The sequence below is a fragment of the Apium graveolens genome, chromosome 1, assembly GCF_009905375.1.
Source record: "Apium graveolens cultivar Ventura chromosome 1, ASM990537v1, whole genome shotgun sequence".
Classification (NCBI taxonomy): domain Eukaryota; kingdom Viridiplantae; phylum Streptophyta; class Magnoliopsida; order Apiales; family Apiaceae; genus Apium; species Apium graveolens.
Window position 1 is genome coordinate 16,806,674 of NC_133647.1, and position 21,275 is coordinate 16,827,948.

Here is a 21,275-nt window from a genome sequence, read left to right on the forward strand (position 1 = left end):
ATGGACATGCTGACTTCTTTATTTCTGTTTTTTATGCTCATCTGTTGCTTTTAATTATGAAAAACTTTGTACCACTACTTGTAACTTATTCCTGATTGCTTGTAAAATTTGATGATCAGTTCACTTGTTATTTGCTACTTGTTGTTTGTTGTAACTTATTCCTGATTGTTTGTTATTTAATTTTTATATTTCACTCGTTACTTGATAGTAATTGATTATATCTGTATAATGTGGGGACTAATTAATATTCATGTTCATGTTATTTTCAGGTTATGGAAGAAAACTATTTTTTCCTCAGGTTCCACCATAAGGGCCAGTTTCAAAAAACCAAATACACAAATGGAACAACTACAATAATTAATGCAGCTGCGGATCCTGATAGATTTTCATTCTCGGTACTGATGGAGTATGTTAAAGATGACCTTGGATATACAGAAATTGGAGGAGTTTATGCGAAGAAAGAAGATGGATGGAAACTACTGATGACTGATAAAGATGTAGATGATCTTGTAGCAGGGGTAAAACTTGGTTCTTTCTTGGATATTTACGTTGACAATATGGTGGACACATCTATTGTTCCTGCTACCCAGATACAACCACATGTTGTCATAAGACCAAGGACACAATTTGAAGGTAAAATAATTTTGGCTCCAAATAATTTTTTATATGAATTTGAGTACTGAACTGACAGTTTATATCTTTTTCGTCTTTATATCGTAGGTGCTGATTTACCCTTGAAAAGGAAGTTTGTGACGATTAAAGATCTTAAACAACAGACAACTGATAAGATAAAGTCACGAGCTTTGGTGGAGAATGAAATAGAACATGATAAACAGATCAGTACCAGAAAGCTTAGAAAGTCAGGTGATAAGGTAATTTTTTTATCCCGGTGTAATGACATTGTATGCTTTATTGTAATCTTATATTTAAGTTTATTAATTGGGTGCTTGGTTTAGAAGAAACTTGTTGATTATGAGCTAAACAGAAGAAGGAGAATGGAAGCGAATGCGAAAGAAGCTAATAAGTATAAACTGAAGGAGAAGGCATATAAGTTCTTTACTGCTGGGAAATCCACCAAGAAAGCAAAGAAAACAGTTACAGATCCTTGGTCAGAAGCTGAATTTGATCGAGCATATGTTTCTGGACATGATAGTTTAAGCGAAGAAGAAGCAGAACATGTTATTCCTCAGGTTTATTTTTTTACAAATACAACTCCTTTGTTTTTGTGGAACATACAATTTTGTTGACTATTTTTTGTGTATTTAGCCAAAAAAGAAAGTAAAAACTGTTAAAAAGGTTAACGAAGTCGTCGTCAGACCAAGGACCCGTTCATGTTCAATAAATCAAACTGAAGGGAGAACAGAGGTATATGAAATTATTTTAATATAATTTATTTTTGTGTATTTCATATGCATCTACATAGTTGATTTTAGTTGTAATTTAATTCTTGTTTTAATTTAATTTATTTTTTTGTATTATTCGCAAGGTTAATGATAGAGATATATTACCACCTCCCCCGCCACTACCAGCTCCCCCGCCACTTCCTCTTAATCTTACACAGTTGCAAAGGCCTCCTGCCAATGAAGGGATTGGTACAATGGAGGCATTTGTTGATTTACAAAAACGTAAAAAAGATGCGGAACAACAAATGCGTGTCAATGATGATGAAAATTGTGATGGGAATAACTTCCAAACTGTTGTGGATAGTGTCTTCGAAATAGGTTTATTTCAAATAGTAGGTAATGGTCTTATTTTTTATATCAGGAATACGCATATTTATTTATGGCTATTTTTGTAGGTGAATCTAGTACCAAAAGTACAAGGCGTAGAGGACCTACGAAAATGAATCATGTTTTCACAAGGAGACTCGATGAAAGGCCAGTTATTAATTTAAATCGTGACCTCCAGCCCGTGTCAAAGGAAAAAAAGGTCATTACTGAATTCAGTAGTTTTATCGGGACGATAGCAAGGCTGTACATCCCACTTGATTATGTAAATTGGTCTAAAGTTCCTGAAGCAATGAAAGATGGATGGTGGGAATATATGAAGGTAAAAAGCACTTTAATTGTTTTTTACTAAACATGTTCAGTATTTTTTTTCTAAATTAACTTGTTCTGTGTTTTAACACAGTATTTTATGTAAATTGTGTTGTCCTTATTATTTATTCTAGTGACGTAAATTGTGCAATAACCTGTTTTTTATCATAATGTTTCTTTAATTCTTGATTCATATCATTTCCTTGTTAGACAAAAATACTGGTTTGTTTATCGCAAATAGTTGCTTCTTTCTTGATTCTTATCCGTATTTTTATATACCTTATTAGACAAAGTACATAATTCCTGAGGAAGGCAAGGATTGGGTAATTAAAAGCCTTGCTGATGACTGGAGGGTATATAAATCTCGTGTTAAGAGTGCATGATATACCAAATTTGATACCGACGCTGAAAGGATGAAAAGCAGGCCTGCAAATATTCCAGTGGAACAGTTCAAGGTGCTTCTCAAGTACTGGAGTGATGAATCAATCAAGAAAAAAGCTGAAACAAATAAAAAAAATCGAAAGAATGTGACTGATACTCATACTGCTGGGCGCACTAGTTTTGCTCAGATTCGTAATGAAATGGTATGACATACCCATATTTGTTGTTTACCAGTCCCTTCATTTATTTCTTGTAAGAAAACTGATACATTTTATTTTATTCTAGAAAATTGGTAAAGATGCCTGTGCACAAGAAACAAAGAAGGCAATTTATCCAAAAACCCGCAAAGGCCATAAAATGATGGTAAAAATAGCACTTTTATATTTCTTGACCAATTTTACAAGTATTTTTGCTCATAAATTGCATCTTCAGATTTTATGACAAATTTTATAAGTATTTTTGTTAATAATTAGCCCTGCTTTATTTTTTCATAAATTTTACAAGGAGAAATTGTATTTTATTGAAATTAATGTTTGTTGCTCAATTTTATACGTAGGAAAAGAAAAATGGAAAAACTCCTCAAGAATTAACTGATGAGGATGAGGAGATGGCAGATCTTGATCTTGCAGCTCATGGGCCTAACTAGCTTGTTGGAAGGAGTGGCATAACAAGGAAGCCAAAGAAAAAATTGACAAAAGAGGGAAAAGCAGATTCTTCGGAACTGGAAAAAGCAACTGAAAAGCTAGCTGCTGCAATGGAGGAGAAAATATAGAAGAAGCTAAGGAAGATTTTTGGAAAACTTGGTGAACTGAATCCTGGTCTAAATATCGATGTTGAAGAACTATGTGCTCAAAGTTCTGCCGAGATTGATGAAAATGAAGATGATTATGAGGATGCAGAAAAAGTTAGCGAGGATAATGGTGATGCAGATGGAGATGAAGATGAAGTTGCAGGGGCCATCTGATGTTTACTTTAATTTATCTTTAAGTTATCTGCAGTTTGCTATAGCTAGCTTCTTTTGTTAAATTCGAACTCGAATTTGGTTTAGTTGTGTGCGACTAAATTCTCTCGCAAATTTGGTTTAGCTAGCTATTGGTATTTTCAAATAGACTTAAATTATGAATGTTTGTAAGGATGATGTTGGGACAGCCTGAGAGCTGCTTTTAATTTGGTCATGGTACTTTTGAATGACAATTGCTTGGTTTTGTGGCATAAAAAATGCCTGGCTAGTATATTTTACAAACAGTTCCTTTCAAATTTTTTTTTAAAATACTGTTGCAATTATGTCCAAATTCGTTACCGTTCAAAATTACATCAGCTATAAAATATTGCAGTTGGTTCAAATTTTGTTGCAATATTTGTTAAATTTGACCTAAAATTCATTACAATAGGACCAGTTAATGTTGCCTTAAGCTGGTTATTTAGCAGACAAAAACATCTATTGCAATGATTTTACTGTGTTGCTGTAAAAAATATTTTATTGCTAAATATTGTCTACTGCAATGAGGTTGTATTGTTGCTATACATGGCTCAAAACGTTGTTATAGGACCCCTATTGCATCACCACCGGATGCAACGCCAAAATTTTCCATATTTGTTGCCATACTTTCTACTGCAACATAAAAAGCCCTTTAGGCAATAAATTTTTGCTGTTGCTATATGCATTCTATGGTGTAGTGAAATAATTGGGTGGATGAAATACTTCCAATATTATGGGCCTACAGGACTACCTGTAGAGTCACGACAGGAGCAACTCCCTTCATGTTGGGGCATATGGGGCAGAAGCAGTAGTTCCAGTAGAAATATCACATTCCTCTCCAAGGATTCAGGCTTTCAATGCAGAAGAAAATGAGGAAGGGCAGAGGTTAGCCCTGGATTTAATCGATGAAGTGCGAGATAAGACACATGCAAAGATAGTAGAATATCAGAAAAAGGCTTCATTCTACTACAACCTAAGGGTTAAAGAGAGGTTTTTCAAACAAGGTGACCTAGTCTTGAGAAAGATAGAAGCTTCTGGTGTCGGACAAAAAGGAAAGCTTGCCCCGAATTGGGAAGGGCCGTACTAAAGTCAAGAGCGTTCAGGGTAGAGGAACCTACAAGCTGGAAACTATGGATGGTTTTGAAGTCCCGAGAACATGGCATGCACAAAACCTGAAGGTTTACTATGTGTAAGATAGTCGAAGTACGATTCTTGCTTGTCATTGTGATAAGCGGGTTTAAAAGCACCTTGAAGCTTTACTTGCGTAGGACTTTATATTCTAGTAGAGTTTACATTGTCAAGTTATTATTGATTAGGGTCGAACCCATGCTATGTAAGGTTTTGGAAAACCAGACTTCGTATTAAAGAGTTTGAAATTATTTCAATCTAAGGATGCTTAAAGTTTAAGTGCATATTAAGCATTGTAAAGAAGAAAGAGGCAAATAAGGAAAACAGCATATCTAATATAGCCCCGAAGGGTAACAACTTCTGACATAAACTAAATTCACATATTGTCTCAAAAAAAGATAGGCAAAAAAAAACTTAGGCCTCGGAAGGCTGAGATTCTTCGGAACCACTATCCGAGGAACCACTATCCGAGGTCTCCTCGGACGTCTCAGTGGTCCCTTCAGAAGTCCCTGCAGAAGTTCCGTCAGAACTGCCTTCAGATGCTTTGGAGGATGCGGGAGATACTGGATTCTGAGGCGCAGCCCTTGGAGGCTCTTCCACCCTGATCTTCTTCGCAGCAGGCGCAGGGTCTTCTTCAGATGAAGTCTCCTCCTCCCCAGAGCTAGACTCCAGTTCTTTCCTCTTGTGGCTTGGGCTCCCTGAAGGGCCGTCTTTGATCATATCAGCAAGCTTATTAGTAACACCCCCCAGCTCCGGAACTCGCACAGGGAAAGGAAAGGAGGAATGCTCGAGGACCTCTGGAAAATCATCCTGGATGGCCTCCACAGCAGCATCCCAACCCTCTTTATAGCTAACTGGGTGAAGAAGGGCATCATGCTCCACCATCAAGTCTTTGAATTCCTGGGTATCCATCCAGCCATCAAAAGTTTTGTCCTTCTGCGCCTTCAGAATAACATTTTCGGCCCGGGCCATTTCCAGGTCAGAAGTGGAAGAGGCCAGTTGAGCTTCAAGGGCCTCTATTCTCTGGTTGGCCTCCTCCAACTTCTTGTTAGCATCTTCCAGGCCAACCTTCCAAGCCTTAGCTTGGTGAATTGCCCCTTGGAAATGGGCGTTAGCCTGCAAGAGAAGCAGCAAAAGTATGAGAAAAGAAACATGGAAAGGAAAGTATGAAGGGCATAGGTAAAGGACGTACCGTCGCCAAAGCCTGAGCTCCAAAAAGCTCATTCCCCTCTAAGTCCTGTAGAAGGACAAAATCTTGATAGTCCACCGGGGAGATGGAATGCTTAGACCATTCCTTGGACAGCGCCGTGCTGCCCACGATTGAATCCTTGCCCCGGATCCCCCAAGCAGGTTGAAAATAGGCCCCTGGCCTCTGCTTGGTGCGCAAAACTTGGCTGGGGCCTTCCTCGCTTGGTTCCGTTGCCTGGAGGAGGAACTCAGGGAAGCGGTCACCAAGGCGAGGGTCTTTAAAGACCTTCCCAGCCCTCTTCATCCTCGTTGTCTCCAGGTCCTTAGGCTTGGTAGCCTCCTCAATCTTCTCAGCCACTGCAACAAACGAAGTCAGTTGAAAAATCAATGGAATAGAAAATGAAGGAAATAAAAGAAGTAAGAAAGGGAACTTACTTTTCTTATGAACGGGCGAGAGGCCGCGTTCTACCAGGACGGTCTCCCGGATAAGGTCCCAAGAATGGGAAGTCCCATTGTCTTGCGTAAGGAGGTTGAAAGCTCTAGCCTCCTCCTCAGACAGAGTTATATCATTTGGGCTCCCATCCACGGCCAGCCCAAAGGACGATCGAAACAGGGAGCCCCAATCTCCACCTTCCCAAACAATGAACAAAAAATCTTTCTTCCACCCCAAGTTGTTGTCGGGGATGGACTTCCCATTCACGATATGGGGAATAGTGGGGCGCTGGTTTAGAGAAACCCAACCCGGACTTTTATCAGGGCTGTTCTTGAACTGAAAAATCTTTCTGAAGACAGCGACAGAAGTGGGGACATTGTGCTTGGCGCATTGCGACAGATAGCACAGAATGAGCCTCCAAGAATTAGGGGGGAGTTGGCAAGGGCTGATGCCCACATCAGCCAGTAATAAAGGAATGAATGGATGAAAAGGGAGTCTGATACCTGCCCTTAGAGTATCCCTATAGACGCATAGCGCGTCCTTTTCCACTGGCAGGCCCTGTCGGCCGGACCTGCAAGAACCAGCTTAAAAGGTTCCTTGATTTTGAAGCAGCTGCTCAACTTTTCCATCTCCTTGGGATCCCGTAAGGCACTAATATGATCATGCGCGTCCAGGTGCGCATCAAACGGGTACTCGTCCCCTCGAGTGTTGATCATGTCGATTAAAGAAGTGTACCTCGATCGGATAGGGAACTCGTTGGACTTTCTAGCCACGTTCATCTTGGCCAAGCGAGACATTTTCTTGTCAGCCATCTGCAAAAAGGACACATACAGGATATCTTAAAAGGGCACACAATAAAATAGACACGAAAAGTAAAGGGAGGGATTTTACCTGAAGAAGCGCTCCTAAAAAAGGCTTTGAGCTCCGACTTGCTGTTATTGCTATGAGAATCTTAGCAGGAGGAGAAAGAAGAAAACTTAGAAATGAGAAGGTGAGAAGTAGTAGCCTCTCCTCAATCCTTTATATAAGAGGAAAAGGAAGTTGAAGGGACGAAAGCCCATTAAAGACAAAGGCCCATGGGAAAAAGCCCAGAAAAAGGAATATTCCAGAATATTCCTAGGAAATTCTAGAGGATTCTAAACAGGGAATATTAAGCCCAGATAAATGTTAAGCCCAGTAAGATCTTGAAAAAGCCCAATGAAAGAGGCCCAGTAAGTTTTGGAAAAGCCCAATAAAAGAGGCCCAGTAAGTCTTGAAAAAGCCCAATAAAAGAGGCCCAATAAGTTTTGGAAAAGCCCAATAAAAGAGGCCAGTAAGATTTGGAAAAACTCAATAAGGCCCAATAAAGAAGGCCAGGCCCAAATCCAATTAGGATTTGGAAAATACAATACCTTAAATTAAAGCCAAATGAAAAAGGCTAGTGGAAGACCAGGATTCAGGTCGAAAACCAGGTCGTGAATCCTGCTCGCAAACTTTCGAGCAGGCACCCGAAAATAGCGGGTAAAAAAGACCAGGATTCAGGTCGAAATCCAGGTCGTGAATCCTGCCCGAAATTTTTTGACTAGACACACAAAAACAACGGAAAAAATAGGACTCAATTGAGGTCGAAACTTCGACCAGGAATGAGGTCGAATTAACTAAGCATCTATCAAGAATGAGGATTAAAAAACCAGGTCGAAGTTCGACTAGGATCCTGGTCGAATTTCAGGTCGTGGATCCTAGTCGAAATCCTTCGACCAGGAAGCCAGAGAACCAAAGAATTTTCGAACAGGATTCAGGTTGAAATATCGACTAGAATCCTGGTCGAAATCCTAGTCGATAGGCTCAAGACCAGAAGCTAAAAAAGTGGGGGAATTTTCGACCTAGATCCCGGTCGAAATTTCGACTAGGATCCTGGCCGAATTCCAGGTCGTGGATCCTAGTCGAATTCCTTCGACCAGGATGGCAAGGCTGACCCCTATTTTTCGACTAGGATCCAGGTCGAAATTTCGACTAGGACCCTGGCCGAAAAAGGGCTGGAAATCTGAAAAATCCAAAAATTAGGGGAAAATCCCAGAAAATTATGGAAAAATCCAGAAATTGAGGATAAATCCCAGAAAATTAGGGAAAAATCCCAGAAAATTAGGGGGAAATCCAGAAATTAAGGATAAATCCCGGAAAATTAAGGATAAATCCCGGAAAATTGAGGATAAATCCCATAAAATTAGGGATAAATCCCAGAAAATTAGGGAAAAATCCAGAAATTAAGGATAAATCCCGGAAAATTAAGGACAAATCCCAGAAAATTAGGGAAAAATCCCGGAAATAAGGGAAAAATTCCTGGAAATTAAGACAATTCCTGAATAAAAGGAAAATTCATTGTGAATGTGTAGGTCGCTCCACACTTTATGCAAAAACGAAACCCTGTAAGGGAATGAATAGACTTAACTTCTGCGAAACCTAATCGATGTTTCCCTAAAGTTGGGGGGCAAATGATAGGGATAAATAAATTATTAAATACTGCATTGATTGTACAAGGTATGGGCTGCTAGGCCCAATAAAAAGATATATGGCATTCAGACCAGAAAAGGTTAAGCCTGATGGACCAGATCAGGCCTGATGGAATAAAGAAGGCCCAAAAGCCCTGATTATTAATTAATTTCGTAATTAATTAATAAGGAAAAAATCAGCTATTGAGAAGAGTCCCGATAAGGATATAAATCCTTATAGATTAGCCTCAAGGGGACCTAAAAGGATAAGAAATCAGTTTCCTACTATCTAGGACTCCAAAGTCCATTCTAATTATGAGACTTGTCCACCAATTCTCCTATACCAAGTCCAATTCAAGGACTCCCAACATCTATATAAGGGGCCTCACCCCACAGATCAAAACTACGTTTTTTGACTTGATCCTTGGCAATCAGCAAGGTACGTAGGCATCTTGTTAAGGCAGATTGAGTCACGAAACACAAGAGCAGTCAAATCGAGCCTTGAAGCTCACGTTCCTTATTATTAAACACAGTTATTATATATATTAGTTTTAATCCATAACAAAATAGAAAATAAACTTGTCACATTAATTGTGACTGTTATGCTACAATGTAATGTATGTATACATAACTTAACCCTTCAATAAAAGATATTAAAGTACTCCCTCCATCCCATCCATTTTTATACAAATGGTTTGGGCACGGAGGACAAGAAACATAATAAAATAATGTTAGTTTTGTTAAGATAGTGGGATGAGAGAGAAAAAAAAAGTATAATTTAGTGAGAAAAAAGTATAAAGTCGGTTCAAGTGGTGGGACCATTTAATATTTAATGAATAAAGTGAGTGTAGTGGGAGAAAGTAGTGGGTGTAGTTAATTTTTATATTATAAAATTTTTACTATTTTTGGTAAGTTTGAAATGTATAGAATTGAATGGGACATCCAAAAAACGAAAGTGTATAGAAATGAATGGGACAGAGGGAGTACAAAGAAGATGATGTCAGGAATCATGATGCCAAATTACAAAGGACATGATGGGCCCATTTGTCTGCGGGCTTATAAATTACTTATAGTTTATAAGCCCGTAAATATTTATCTCGAACTGTTTATCCACCCTACTTATAAGTTGAATTTAGAGCTTATAAGCTGATAAGTTGAATGTTAGTAACGACGTACTTTTTCTAAACTTATTTTGATTTGTTACTTTTTCATTAATTTTAGTTTTTAAATATATATTTATAAATGTTAAGTTAATTTAAAAGTCATGAATGAAGATAATTATATTTAAAAATTATTTATTTTAGTTCATCTAAGTTAAAAAAATTCTGAGTTATAAGTAAAATTAACCAAACATTTACATAACTTATAAGTATTCATCTACTTATCACTTTTAAACCACTTATTAATTTTAAATCATAAGTTACTTATTTTAAGATTTCTTAAACATGCACATTATTATTAATACTCCCTCCGTCCCTAAAAACGTTTCCTATTTGTGTTGAACACGTTTGCCAATGAACAATTTTGATTGTTAATATCTTTAATCACGTATTAGTATTAAATATAAAAACTTCATTGTATTAAAGTACTCATAAATATGAATCAAACAAAATTACTCATGACTATATTTGATCTTATAAATTAGACGTAAATTACTAGTCAATCGCTTACCATGAATAGTACGAAAAGTCAAAACGGGAATATCATTTTGGGACGGAGGGAGTAATAGTTATGCATATATAGTTACCTCTTCTGCACGCATGAGCCAATAATGATATGAAATAGCGAAACTGTAGTGTTTAAATCGTTAACCATGAGCTTAAATCTTAAAGGAAAGGGCGCTTTAGTACATAAAATGAGTAGTATTAATTAATTAATTACAGTATAAATGGTTTGGGCACGTAGGACAAGACATGTTAGTAAAATAATATTATTTTTGGTAATTTTGGTAAGATAGTGGGATGAGAGAGAAGGAAAAAATATAATTTAGTCAGAATAAAGTATAAACTTGGGTAAAGTGATGAGATCATTCAATATTTAATGGATAAAGTGAATGTAATGGGAGTAAGTAGTGGATGTAGTTGATTTTTATATTATTAAATTTTTATTATTTTTGGTAAGTTTCAAATGTATAGAATTGAATGAGACATTCAAAAAAGGAAAGTGTATAGAAATGAATGGGACAGAGGGAGTAGTTTTCTGATTAAGATGTGTTTTACACGTTAATCATAAGATTTTCTACCACTTAGAAATCCACTTATTGACCAAACTGGTAATACGTCCATTCCCGATATCAGGTTGCGACTTTACGGGGACCCATGTTTCCTCGACCCATTCCATCAATACTTCTAGATATTTTCGGTGAAGAGTGAAAAAGCTTCCCTGGCCTAAACTTGAGAAAGGAAACTTGATTAGACACCTGTCTTAACTTTAAACAAGACATATAAACTATGTACCTGTACTTATGATTCAACTTATGACTAAGAACTGCACCTTTCGTAGTAAAAATATACAAACATTTGTGTCCAACTCAGTCAATATTTTGCAAGGAGGTGACCTAAGTTATGCTATCTATATATATGCACTGTATAACAACAAATTATTGTTGTACAAGCTATAACATGACACTAACGAGATTTAGTAAAAAAGAACATGACACTAATGAGAAATGTGGCATGAAAAAATAGATTCAGACTTGCCACCTTAGCATACTTGGAAAGAAAACATGATATTCATCATTATCAGAGAAGGAGGCTGAAGTCGTAACAATAATAATATATGTGTTATGCAGCATAAGTTAAAGCATAACTTGAGAATAGCCTATAGCCAAACAGTTCCTTATGACTTTAACTAATTTTGTTATTTTACTGTAAAGTCAGTGAGTTGACCAAGAGGTCTATATATAAAGCTTGTAACTGTAACTTTGGATCTAACTTTCAATATACAATCATTTCCACATTTCTCTATCTCTTTTCTCCTTTTCTCTCTCTCATCTCTCTCAACATTATCTCTGTACTTTTATGAACTATGTACAACTTTTTATGGTATCAGAGCGATAATCTTGGATGATTTTCTTCCGCGTTGATTCCAAAACATCGTGTTCTATGGTTTTAGTAAGATCTGAACCTTTTCTTGTGAAATAAGTAGCGATTCTATATAAATTTTATTGTTGAAAATCTCAATTTACTTGAATGACGATTACGATGAGATTACATCAATCAGTTTGTTGAGATTTAGATGTTTTTTTTGTTTCGATTGAGTTTACTTGAAGATAGATTGGTAAAATTGAAGATGGTTTGTGGATTCGTGATTTAGTACTGTGAAACTTATGTTCTCTATTTTTTTTCGCAATCAAGTCTCGTAAATGTCTAAACCTACATATGTACACATGGTTATGGGTAATCAAGATCAAGGAGGTTCTTCTTCTAGAAACATTGAAGAACTTGCAGATCATAACACTGATGCTGCTGATAACTCAATGAGTTCTAATCTTCATCCATTATATTTGTAAAACATTGATCATCCTGGCTTAATTCTTATCACAAAGAAACTAACAGGCTCTGAGAATTTTGGTCCCTGGAAAAGGTCATTAACTATTGCTTTATCAGCCAAAAACAAATTAGGCATAATTGATGGTACAGTTACAAGACCTGAGGAGTCTTCCTTACTTAGATCCCAATGGGATAGAGTTAATGATATGGTGTTAAGCTGGATTCTGAATACTATATCGGATGAAATCAGTAATGGCATGGATTTTGTAAACTCTGCAAAAGAAGTTTGGGAAGAACTTACTGATCAATTTTCAAGCATCAATGATCATAGAGTCTATCAGGTGTTGAAGGATATTCATGCTTTAGAACAGGGTGAATTGTCTGTTGAAATTTACTACCACAAGTTGAAGAATCTGTGGGATGAATATTGTGCATTGGAGCCAGTAATTGCTTATAAGTGTACCACTTCTTGTGAAGCTCATAGACAACAAGAAGAGAGATATCAGAGACGTAGATTGCTACAGTTTATTATGGGATTAAATGACAGTTTTGCTTCAGCTCGAAGTCAAATACTCATGATGAATCCCTTACCATCAACTTCCCAAGCTTATTTTCTTGTTAAGCAGGAGGAGAAACGAAGGCATACTGTTGTTCAATCTGGTTCTTTCTTAGCATCAGCAAGATATGCTTCTGGGAAGTCTAATGTCACTCAGGGTTTTAGTGACAATAACTATGTCAAGAAATCTACTCTTAAGTGTTCCTATTGTCACAAGGATGGTCATCCTAAGGAGAATTGTTTTAAACTAGTTGGTTATCCACCCAAGGGCAGAGGCAGAGGCAAGTTTGGGAAAAATATGAATGCTAATGTTGGTTATAAGTCTCAAGCAATGCAGGATCATGTCAACCATTCTCAATCAATTGGTGGTCTCCTGAAACTTCAACTGCTGTTAATCAAGTTAATAAGCCAGGTTCTATGGAGCAATTACAACATCAAGTCAATCTGCTTATGCAGTTAATGTCCAAGGGTTCCAATTCGAATGCAAGTTCTCATTCCACTCCTGAGGATCATGTGACTACCATAGCAGGTTTGGCTTATACCATGCTTTCTTATGTGCCACAGAAATCTCATAATATTTGGATTATAGATTCAGGAGCTTCCAATCACATGTGTTGTGATAAATCTCTTATGTCTGATGTCCATACAATTTCTAAACCATATCATGTTGCCTTGCCAAATACTCAAATCATTTTAGTTAATCAACTTGGTAATGTCCAATTGTCAAACACTGTCATATTGAGAAATGTCCTTTTAGTACCCCAATTCAACTGCAATCTTCTGTCAGTTAGTAAACTTTCATGCGACTCTAAGTGTGTTGTCACTTTTTTTGATGGAAAATGTTTGTTTCAGGACCAAAACCAGGTGTAAATACTGGCAGATGGTACTAAATAAGGGGGCCTCTATTATCTTACAACTTCTTCATCACCTTTCATTTCCAAATCCTCTGCTTTAACTGTTTCAATTTCAGACCTTGATGCAAAACTTTGGCATTTACGATTAGGGCATGCTCCTTTTCATGTTTTAGAACACATTCCTTGTATTGGAAATTTTTCTTCTTGTAAAAATAGTCATAATAATTGTCTTGTTTGTCCTTTTGCTAAACAATGTATCTTGCCATTTCCAAGGCACAGTGATTCTCATTCGACTGAACTTTTTTATCATATTCACATGGATGTTTGGGGTCCATATCATATTACAACTACTTCTGGCTGCAAGTATTTTTTAACGTTGGTAGATGATTACAGTAGAGCCACTTGGACAATGCTTATGTGTAGCAAACAAAGTGTTTTCCATCTTTTTAAGGATTTTGTGACTTATGTCTCTAATCATTTTCACAAAATGATAAAGGCTCTTAGGACATACAATGGTAGTGAGTTTGTGAACTACAATTTCACCTCTTTTATGTCAGATTCTGGTATTCTTCATCACAAGTCTTGTACTCATACCCCACAATAAAATGCAAGAGTAGAATGCAAACATAGACATCTACTAGAAATTGCAAGATCATTGAGATTTCAATCAGGTCTTCCTTTTAAATACTGGGGTGAATGCCTTTTAACAGCCACATACATTATCAATATTTTACCCACTCCAATTCTGAAACACAAAACACCAAATGAACTTTTATACAATACCAAGCCTGATTATTCTATGCTTAAACCCTTTGGTTGCTTAGCTTATGCTTCATATCATTCTTCTGATAAACTTGACCCGAGAGCCATCAAATGTGTGTTCTTAGGATATCCACATTTAACCAAAGGATATAAACTTCTTCGACTGGATATTCATGATGTTATAGTCAGCAGACATGTTAAATTTTTTGAAACAGACTTTCCTTATCATCAATTACATAATTCTGCTGTTTAGTTCACCACCACAACCTCAGCTAATTCTTATGATTTTTAACATGGTTAAATGCCGAGTATCCTCCAGTTTCTGCAGTCACTTCTGAGCTTCATGATGATTCAGTTTTACACAATGATTCTCCTTCTAATGATACACATTCTCCTATGATTTCTATTCCTGATAAATGTTGTTTCTGCAACAAATGAGAATCCTTCAGTTTCACCTATTTCACATTCTACTGTTACACCTCTGGTTAGAAGATCTCACAGAGATAAAGAAAGGCCTATCTGGTGGACAGATTATCATGTTAACCCTTCTATCAAATCTGTTCATGCAATGGTTTCACCTTCTGAATTTCTGCCTATGGATTCTTGCAATTTAGTGCTTTCTCAATCAGGTTTCAATTCTGAACACCAAACATTTCACGCTTACACATCTTTTATTCCTTCCATTGCTGAACCAAATTTTTACCATCAAGCTGTCAAAAATCCTTTATGGATAGAGGCCATGAATAAAGAGTTACTTGCTTTGGAATCAAATAATACTTGGTCATTAGTACCTTTACCTCCAGGAAAAAAGACAATTGGATGTAAGTGGGTTTATAAGATTAAGACTCTAGCAAATGGTGAGATTGAAAGATACAAAGCTAGGTTGGTGGCAAAATGTTACACTAAAAAAGAGGGCCTTGATTTTCATGATACATATGCTCCTGTTGTGAAGATGGTTACAGTGAGGATTTTATTAGCAATTGCAGCAGCTAAAAACTGGTTTGTAGAACAACTTGATGTCAATAATGCCTTCTTACATGGTGATTTGGATGAAGAAGTTTATATGGATCTACCACTTGGTTATAAGGTTGCTAATCCCAATTTAGTCTGCAGATTAATTAAGTTAATATATGGATTAAGACATGCTTCACGACAATGGTTTGCCAAACTTACTGCATGTTTACTCACAGCAGGCTATACTCAGTCTCTTCATGATTAGTCTCTGTCCACTTTTACTTCACCTAATGTGTTTGTGGCTGTGGTGGTATATGTGGATGACATCTTGGTTTCTGGGAATAACATGACTGTCATTAATTCACTCAAACATCTGCTAGATGAAAGATTTAGTATCAAAGATTTGGGTGCTATTAAATACTATTTAGGGCTGGAAGTTCAGAGAAACAAATCAGGAATCTTTCTAAGCCAACCCAAGTTTATTACAGATCTATTAAAATCTTCAGATATGATTGATTGTACACCCTTTCAGTGCCAATTGATCCACATATTAAATTATTTGATAATCTTTTGTCGGGAGATCTCATTTCTAATCCTAGTGTCTACAGAGCTTGGGTTGGAAAATTACTTTACTTGACTTTTTCAAGACCTGATATATCTTTTGCAGTGCAAATGCTTAGTCAGTTCCTCCATGCTCCCATAATTAAACATTTTGAGGCAGAACAGAGGGTTCTCAGGTATTTAAAATGTACTCTTACACATGGATTATTCTTTCCTTCCAATAATTCTCTTAAACTGCAAGGATATAGTGATAGTGATTGGGGTGCAGATGCAAATGATAGAAGGTCTGTTGGAGGTTACAGTTTTTTGTTGGGATCAGTAGTTGTTTCCTGGAGAGCAAAGAAGCAATCTGTTACTTCCAGGAGCACAGCAGAGGCTGAATACAGAGCTCTTGTTGATGCTTCCTGTGAAGTATTATGGTTAAAAGGTTTATTGCATGACCTAGGGCTATCAGTTGAAAAGTATGTTGTGCCTTTATTCTGTGATAACAAGTCTGCTGTTGATTTAACAGCAAATCCTGTCTACCATACTAGAACTAAGCATATAGAAATGGATTGTCATTTTATTGGAGAAAAGATTCAAGCTGGTATTATCAAGGTTTCTCATATTGCATCAAAGGATAATTTTGTTGATATATTAACTAAAGGCCTCAGTAAAGTCTTGCATTGGTCTTGTGCTCACAATTTGGGAATCAAATTTTCTCCTACATTTGTTACTGGTGGGAAGAATGTTGCAGATATGAGTTTTGTTGCTACAAACACTGGTGATCAAGAACAGGTTTCAATACTATGACAACAGCTGGAGATATTGCAGTCAAAAGGGGGGCTAATAATATATGTGTTATGCAGCCTAAGTTAAAGCATAACTTGAGAATAACCTATAGCCAAACAGTTCCTTATGACTGTAACTAATTCTGTTATTTTACTGTAAACTTAGTGAGTTGACCAAGAGGTCTATATATAAAGCTTGTAACTCTTAACTTTGGATCTAACTTTCAATATACAATCATTTCCACATTTCTCTATCTCTTTTCTTCTTTTCTCTCTCTCATCTCTCTTAACAATATCTCTGTACTTTTATGAATTATGTACAACTTTTTAAACAAATCCTTCCTAACAGCCATTGCTCCACCATGCATCAACAGCTGCTCCAACCTCAAAAAAAGCGGAAGGTTCTTCTTCAGGACATGGGCGGATAGTAAGTCGGCCGGGGTATGTCATGCTCAGCTCATCAGCAGGTGCAAGTCTTGGTGCGCGCAGAAATCCATTTCTACGCATCATATAGCGTTAAGAAACATGTAAATGTTAACGAGTATTTAACTTAAACAATTTTTTAGTTAAGCACATGTTAAAACAGATATCGCTCGCATGATAAAAATATACATGTCGCATATGCCTAGGGCCGGCTATAAAGATGTGTCCTATGTCATGAAAAGAAAAAAAATAAAATTAAATAATGTGTGAAATTCGTGACCATCCAAGAAATCAAGTGAATAATTGAAGAGCACAGCTTGATCATCTTAGCATTAATTTGTTCAGAGTAGTATGCTTTTTTTGCAAAGAATTCCGTACCTCTAACTTGCCCGATCCTTTTTTAGTATCCACGTCATTGTACAGGACTTTTAAACAGTTTTGAGAAATGTTCACAATCCTACACCTAAACCAGCAGCTACGCATGTCGCTGCCTTGACAGAGTACTTGTATCTCATCTCCAACCACAAATGATTCCCACTTGTTGGGATTTGTTTCAAAAAGTTGTGCACAAGCTGCTTGACTTGCAGCTATTACATCTCAACAGCTACTATTCTGACCCTGTCGCACTCTGCTACTTCTTGGCCTTTTAGCAATTCTCATTACAAGATCCTCCTCCACAGATCTCATTCTCTTTTTACACGAACAACTACCTTGGTGATTTGGAACAAGGTGGAGATCAGGAACACAGGAAATCTTGATCAGTATGCAGTAAACATTATAACAATGATACACTCCACTGTACAAATAAATAAAATGGTCCAAGTCAAAACAGGAAATGAAATTTATGTGTGTGTATACATGTACACGGACACACACACACACTAATCTATCTTTAAAAGTTATTTATCTTATATTTATTTACATGCCAAGGTTTATGTGGTGCTAGTAGTACATATAATAAAAATACATAATATTCAAAACAATTCTTACCCGTCTCAAATACATTTCCAAAAACAAATATTCACAGTTAAAACAATAACTATATTTAAGGAGAAAAAGTACTAGATTTTTATAACAAATACATCTACGAGGAAAGGAAATGTGGGTAAATAACTGAATCTCAGAGCATTGCGCTACAGGAGTAACGCATCTTCGTGATGCGTACACATTTATAATATTTTCTGCTCATCACACGCATGTTCAGAATGCATTTTGCCGAATAGGCATTCTAGTCCTTGAAATGTGTGTTTAAATAGTAAAACGGGCCTCCTCCTTCCCAGAATCTGCTATATTGATCATATTTTCATTATTGTCATGGAATCGTTTAACTTCTTCAGGTTCCAACAACAGACAAACTAGACACCTTCTACCCAAGATGAACAATACTTATTTAAATGTTGGGTTAAATGTCAAAATGGTCACTGAACGTCATATATCAGTTTAATCATTAAAATTAATGGGGTATCATTTGAATCACTAAAACCATAATAAATATCATACATATACCTCAAAATATGTGCTCGATAATTAAAATTTATTTTATGGAGTTCTATATATTTTTCTTGAATCCTATTACAATCAAATTTTTAAAAATTAAAATTTTTAATCCCATTTTAAAAAATTTTAAAAATTTTTAAATTTTTAAAAATTTAAAATTTTTAAAAATTTTATGGGATAATTAAAAATGAGAATTGAGCTAATTTTTAAAAAATCAAATTTTGAGAACAATAAATATAGAGATATTTTTGGAAAATTACCCCTAAATTTGTATTGAAACAAGAGATGGATAAGTAATTTGGGACAATTTTTTTTTAAAAGAGACATCTATATTAGGACGGAGGGAGTATTACTTTAGTGATCCAAATGATATCCCGTTAAGTTTGATAATTAAACCGATATATGACCATCGATTGAGTGACCACTTTAATATTTAACCCTTTAAATGTTTTAGATACAATGTAGAACATACACAAGTCTCCCAAAATCAAAAGTTGTCATATTAGGAAGTGGAAGATTCGGTTACCCTTCTCCTTAGACATAATTCTTTCTTCCCAAGTTTTGTATTAGAGGTATTTTTTTCAGAAATCCTAATGACAGATGCACACTCGACAATTTAGGATCATTGTTTAATACGTATTACTCAAACTTGTCTACCTCCTTAAGTGAAACACTGAATTCGATCAGAAAGACGGACACTAGGTTAAATCAGATGCAAAAGTAACCAAACAAATACAATCTCAAAAGTACCTTCACCCCATTCCGAAACAGCATAAAAAAAAGGTAAAGAAACATAAGTAGGACATAATAAGGAAATAAATCAAAAAAAAATCCAAATCGGGCAAAAAACAATCAAACCTAGTAGTCTTTGCTGCAAAAGAAGTTTCTGGGACTCCAACATACCGATGCAACGGACAGTTAACCATAACAATGATATTTTTACAAATGTACAATACAGGGTCTTAGTAATAATAAGAAAACGAATAAGCACATAACCGCTTAACAATCCAAAGCAGGAGATATATAAATTTTATCAGGAGGAGATGTGTCTTGTTTGTAAACAAAATACAAGTACAGATATAAGTGTTTATATTTGACAAACACAAGAAAGAACAGAATGTATTTTAGAACCAACCGTCACTGTATTTCCACTGCAATACAAAAGATATAAAGAGAAAAAAAAAACAACTGAACTCCTAGAACCCAGGGACTGGGCTCATGGGCTAACAAAGACTCCTACAATAACTCTGACTACGTGAACGTTATTCAAACAAACCGAAACATTCTCCCCTACAATCTACCCCATAATGTTATACTTGTCTAGTTAAATCTTTCATGCCCAGAAGCTTCCTCATACGTTCAAACTTTACTGTCACCAATGCTTTCGTTAACATGTCTGCTCGCTGGCTTTCTCCACTTATGTGTTTAACAACAATTTCACCTCGATCAATGCACTCCCTGATGAAATGAAAACGTATGTCGATGTGCTTGCTTCGCTTGTGAAAAACTGGATTTCTTGCCAAATCTATTGCTGACCTGTTATCAACATAGATAACAACTGGATTCATTCATTCACCTGTAACCTGCATCATCACGTTCCTGAGCCAAATCCCTTGGCACGCAGCCGCTGCAGCAACCATATATTCTGCTTCACAGGAGGATAAGGCAACACTGCGTTGCTTTTGAGACACCCATGTCACTAAACATTCATTCAGATAGAAAACCATTGCACCAGTACTTCTTCGATCATCTAGATTTCCTGCTAGGTCACTGTCAGAATATCCAGTTAACACGTTATTTCCACCATCCTTTGTGTAGACCAGACCAAGATTCAACGTGCCCTGTATATATCTCAGTATACGCTTTGCTGCATTAAGATGAATTATAGTTGGTCTTTCCATGTGTCTGCTAATCACACCCACAACGAATGCAATGTCCGGGCGTGTGTGAACCAAGTATCTAAGTCCACCAACTAGACTCTTAAATTGTGTTGCATCGACTGTTTTCCCTCCTTCATCCTTAGTAATGACTTCCTTTGGATCCAGAGGATATTTGCACGGATTACATTCAGCCATTCCTGCCCTTTCTAAGACCTTCCTTGTATACCCAGTTTGCTTTAGCTCAATAAAATCATTACTCTGCTTCACCTCAATACCAAGATAATATGACAGCTTTCCCATATCGCTCATCTCAAAAATACCGCTCATCTGATCCTTGAACTCTTGAATCATATCTTTGTCTGTGCAAGTCACAAGTCATCCACATAGACACTGATTATGATAGATTCAGCTCCCTTTCGTTTTACATACACCCATGCTCATATGGACACCTAACAAAGCCCAAATTCTCAAGATACTTATTAAGTTTGGCATACCACGCACGTGGTGCCTGTTTTAAATCGTACAAGGCCTTGAATAGCTTGTAAACACAACCCTCTCTTCCTGGCTTGACAAACCATTCGGGCTGAGAAACATAGACATTTTCTTTTATTTCCCCATCAAAAAAGCTGTTTTGACATCCAAATGGTGCACCTTCCAGGAATTTTTTGCTGCTAAAGCAAGAAGTAATCGCACTGTCTCCAATCGTGTAACAGGAGCAAATACTTCATCAAAATCCACTCCCTTTTCTTGCACATACCCTTTTACTACAAGACGCGCCTTATGTTTCACAACAATTCCATCTGCATCCTTTTTCAATTTGTATATCCATTTCAAATCAATGACCATGTGACCCGGTGGCAAACTAGTTAACTCCCATGTATTATTTTTCTCTATAGAATCAATTTCATTTTGCA

At 36.5% G+C, this 21,275-nt stretch overlaps 1 protein-coding gene across 1 annotated transcript; it reads right to left on the minus strand.

Annotated features, from left to right (window-relative positions):
• Positions 1-20,049: 20,049 nt before the first annotated feature.
• On the minus strand, positions 20,050-20,712 carry LOC141718591 (secreted RxLR effector protein 161-like). Its single transcript, XM_074520988.1, has one exon. The coding sequence runs from the start codon at positions 20,710-20,712 to the stop codon at positions 20,050-20,052; it is 663 nt and encodes a 220-aa protein (XP_074377089.1).
• Between the last annotated feature and the right edge of the window lie 563 nt (positions 20,713-21,275).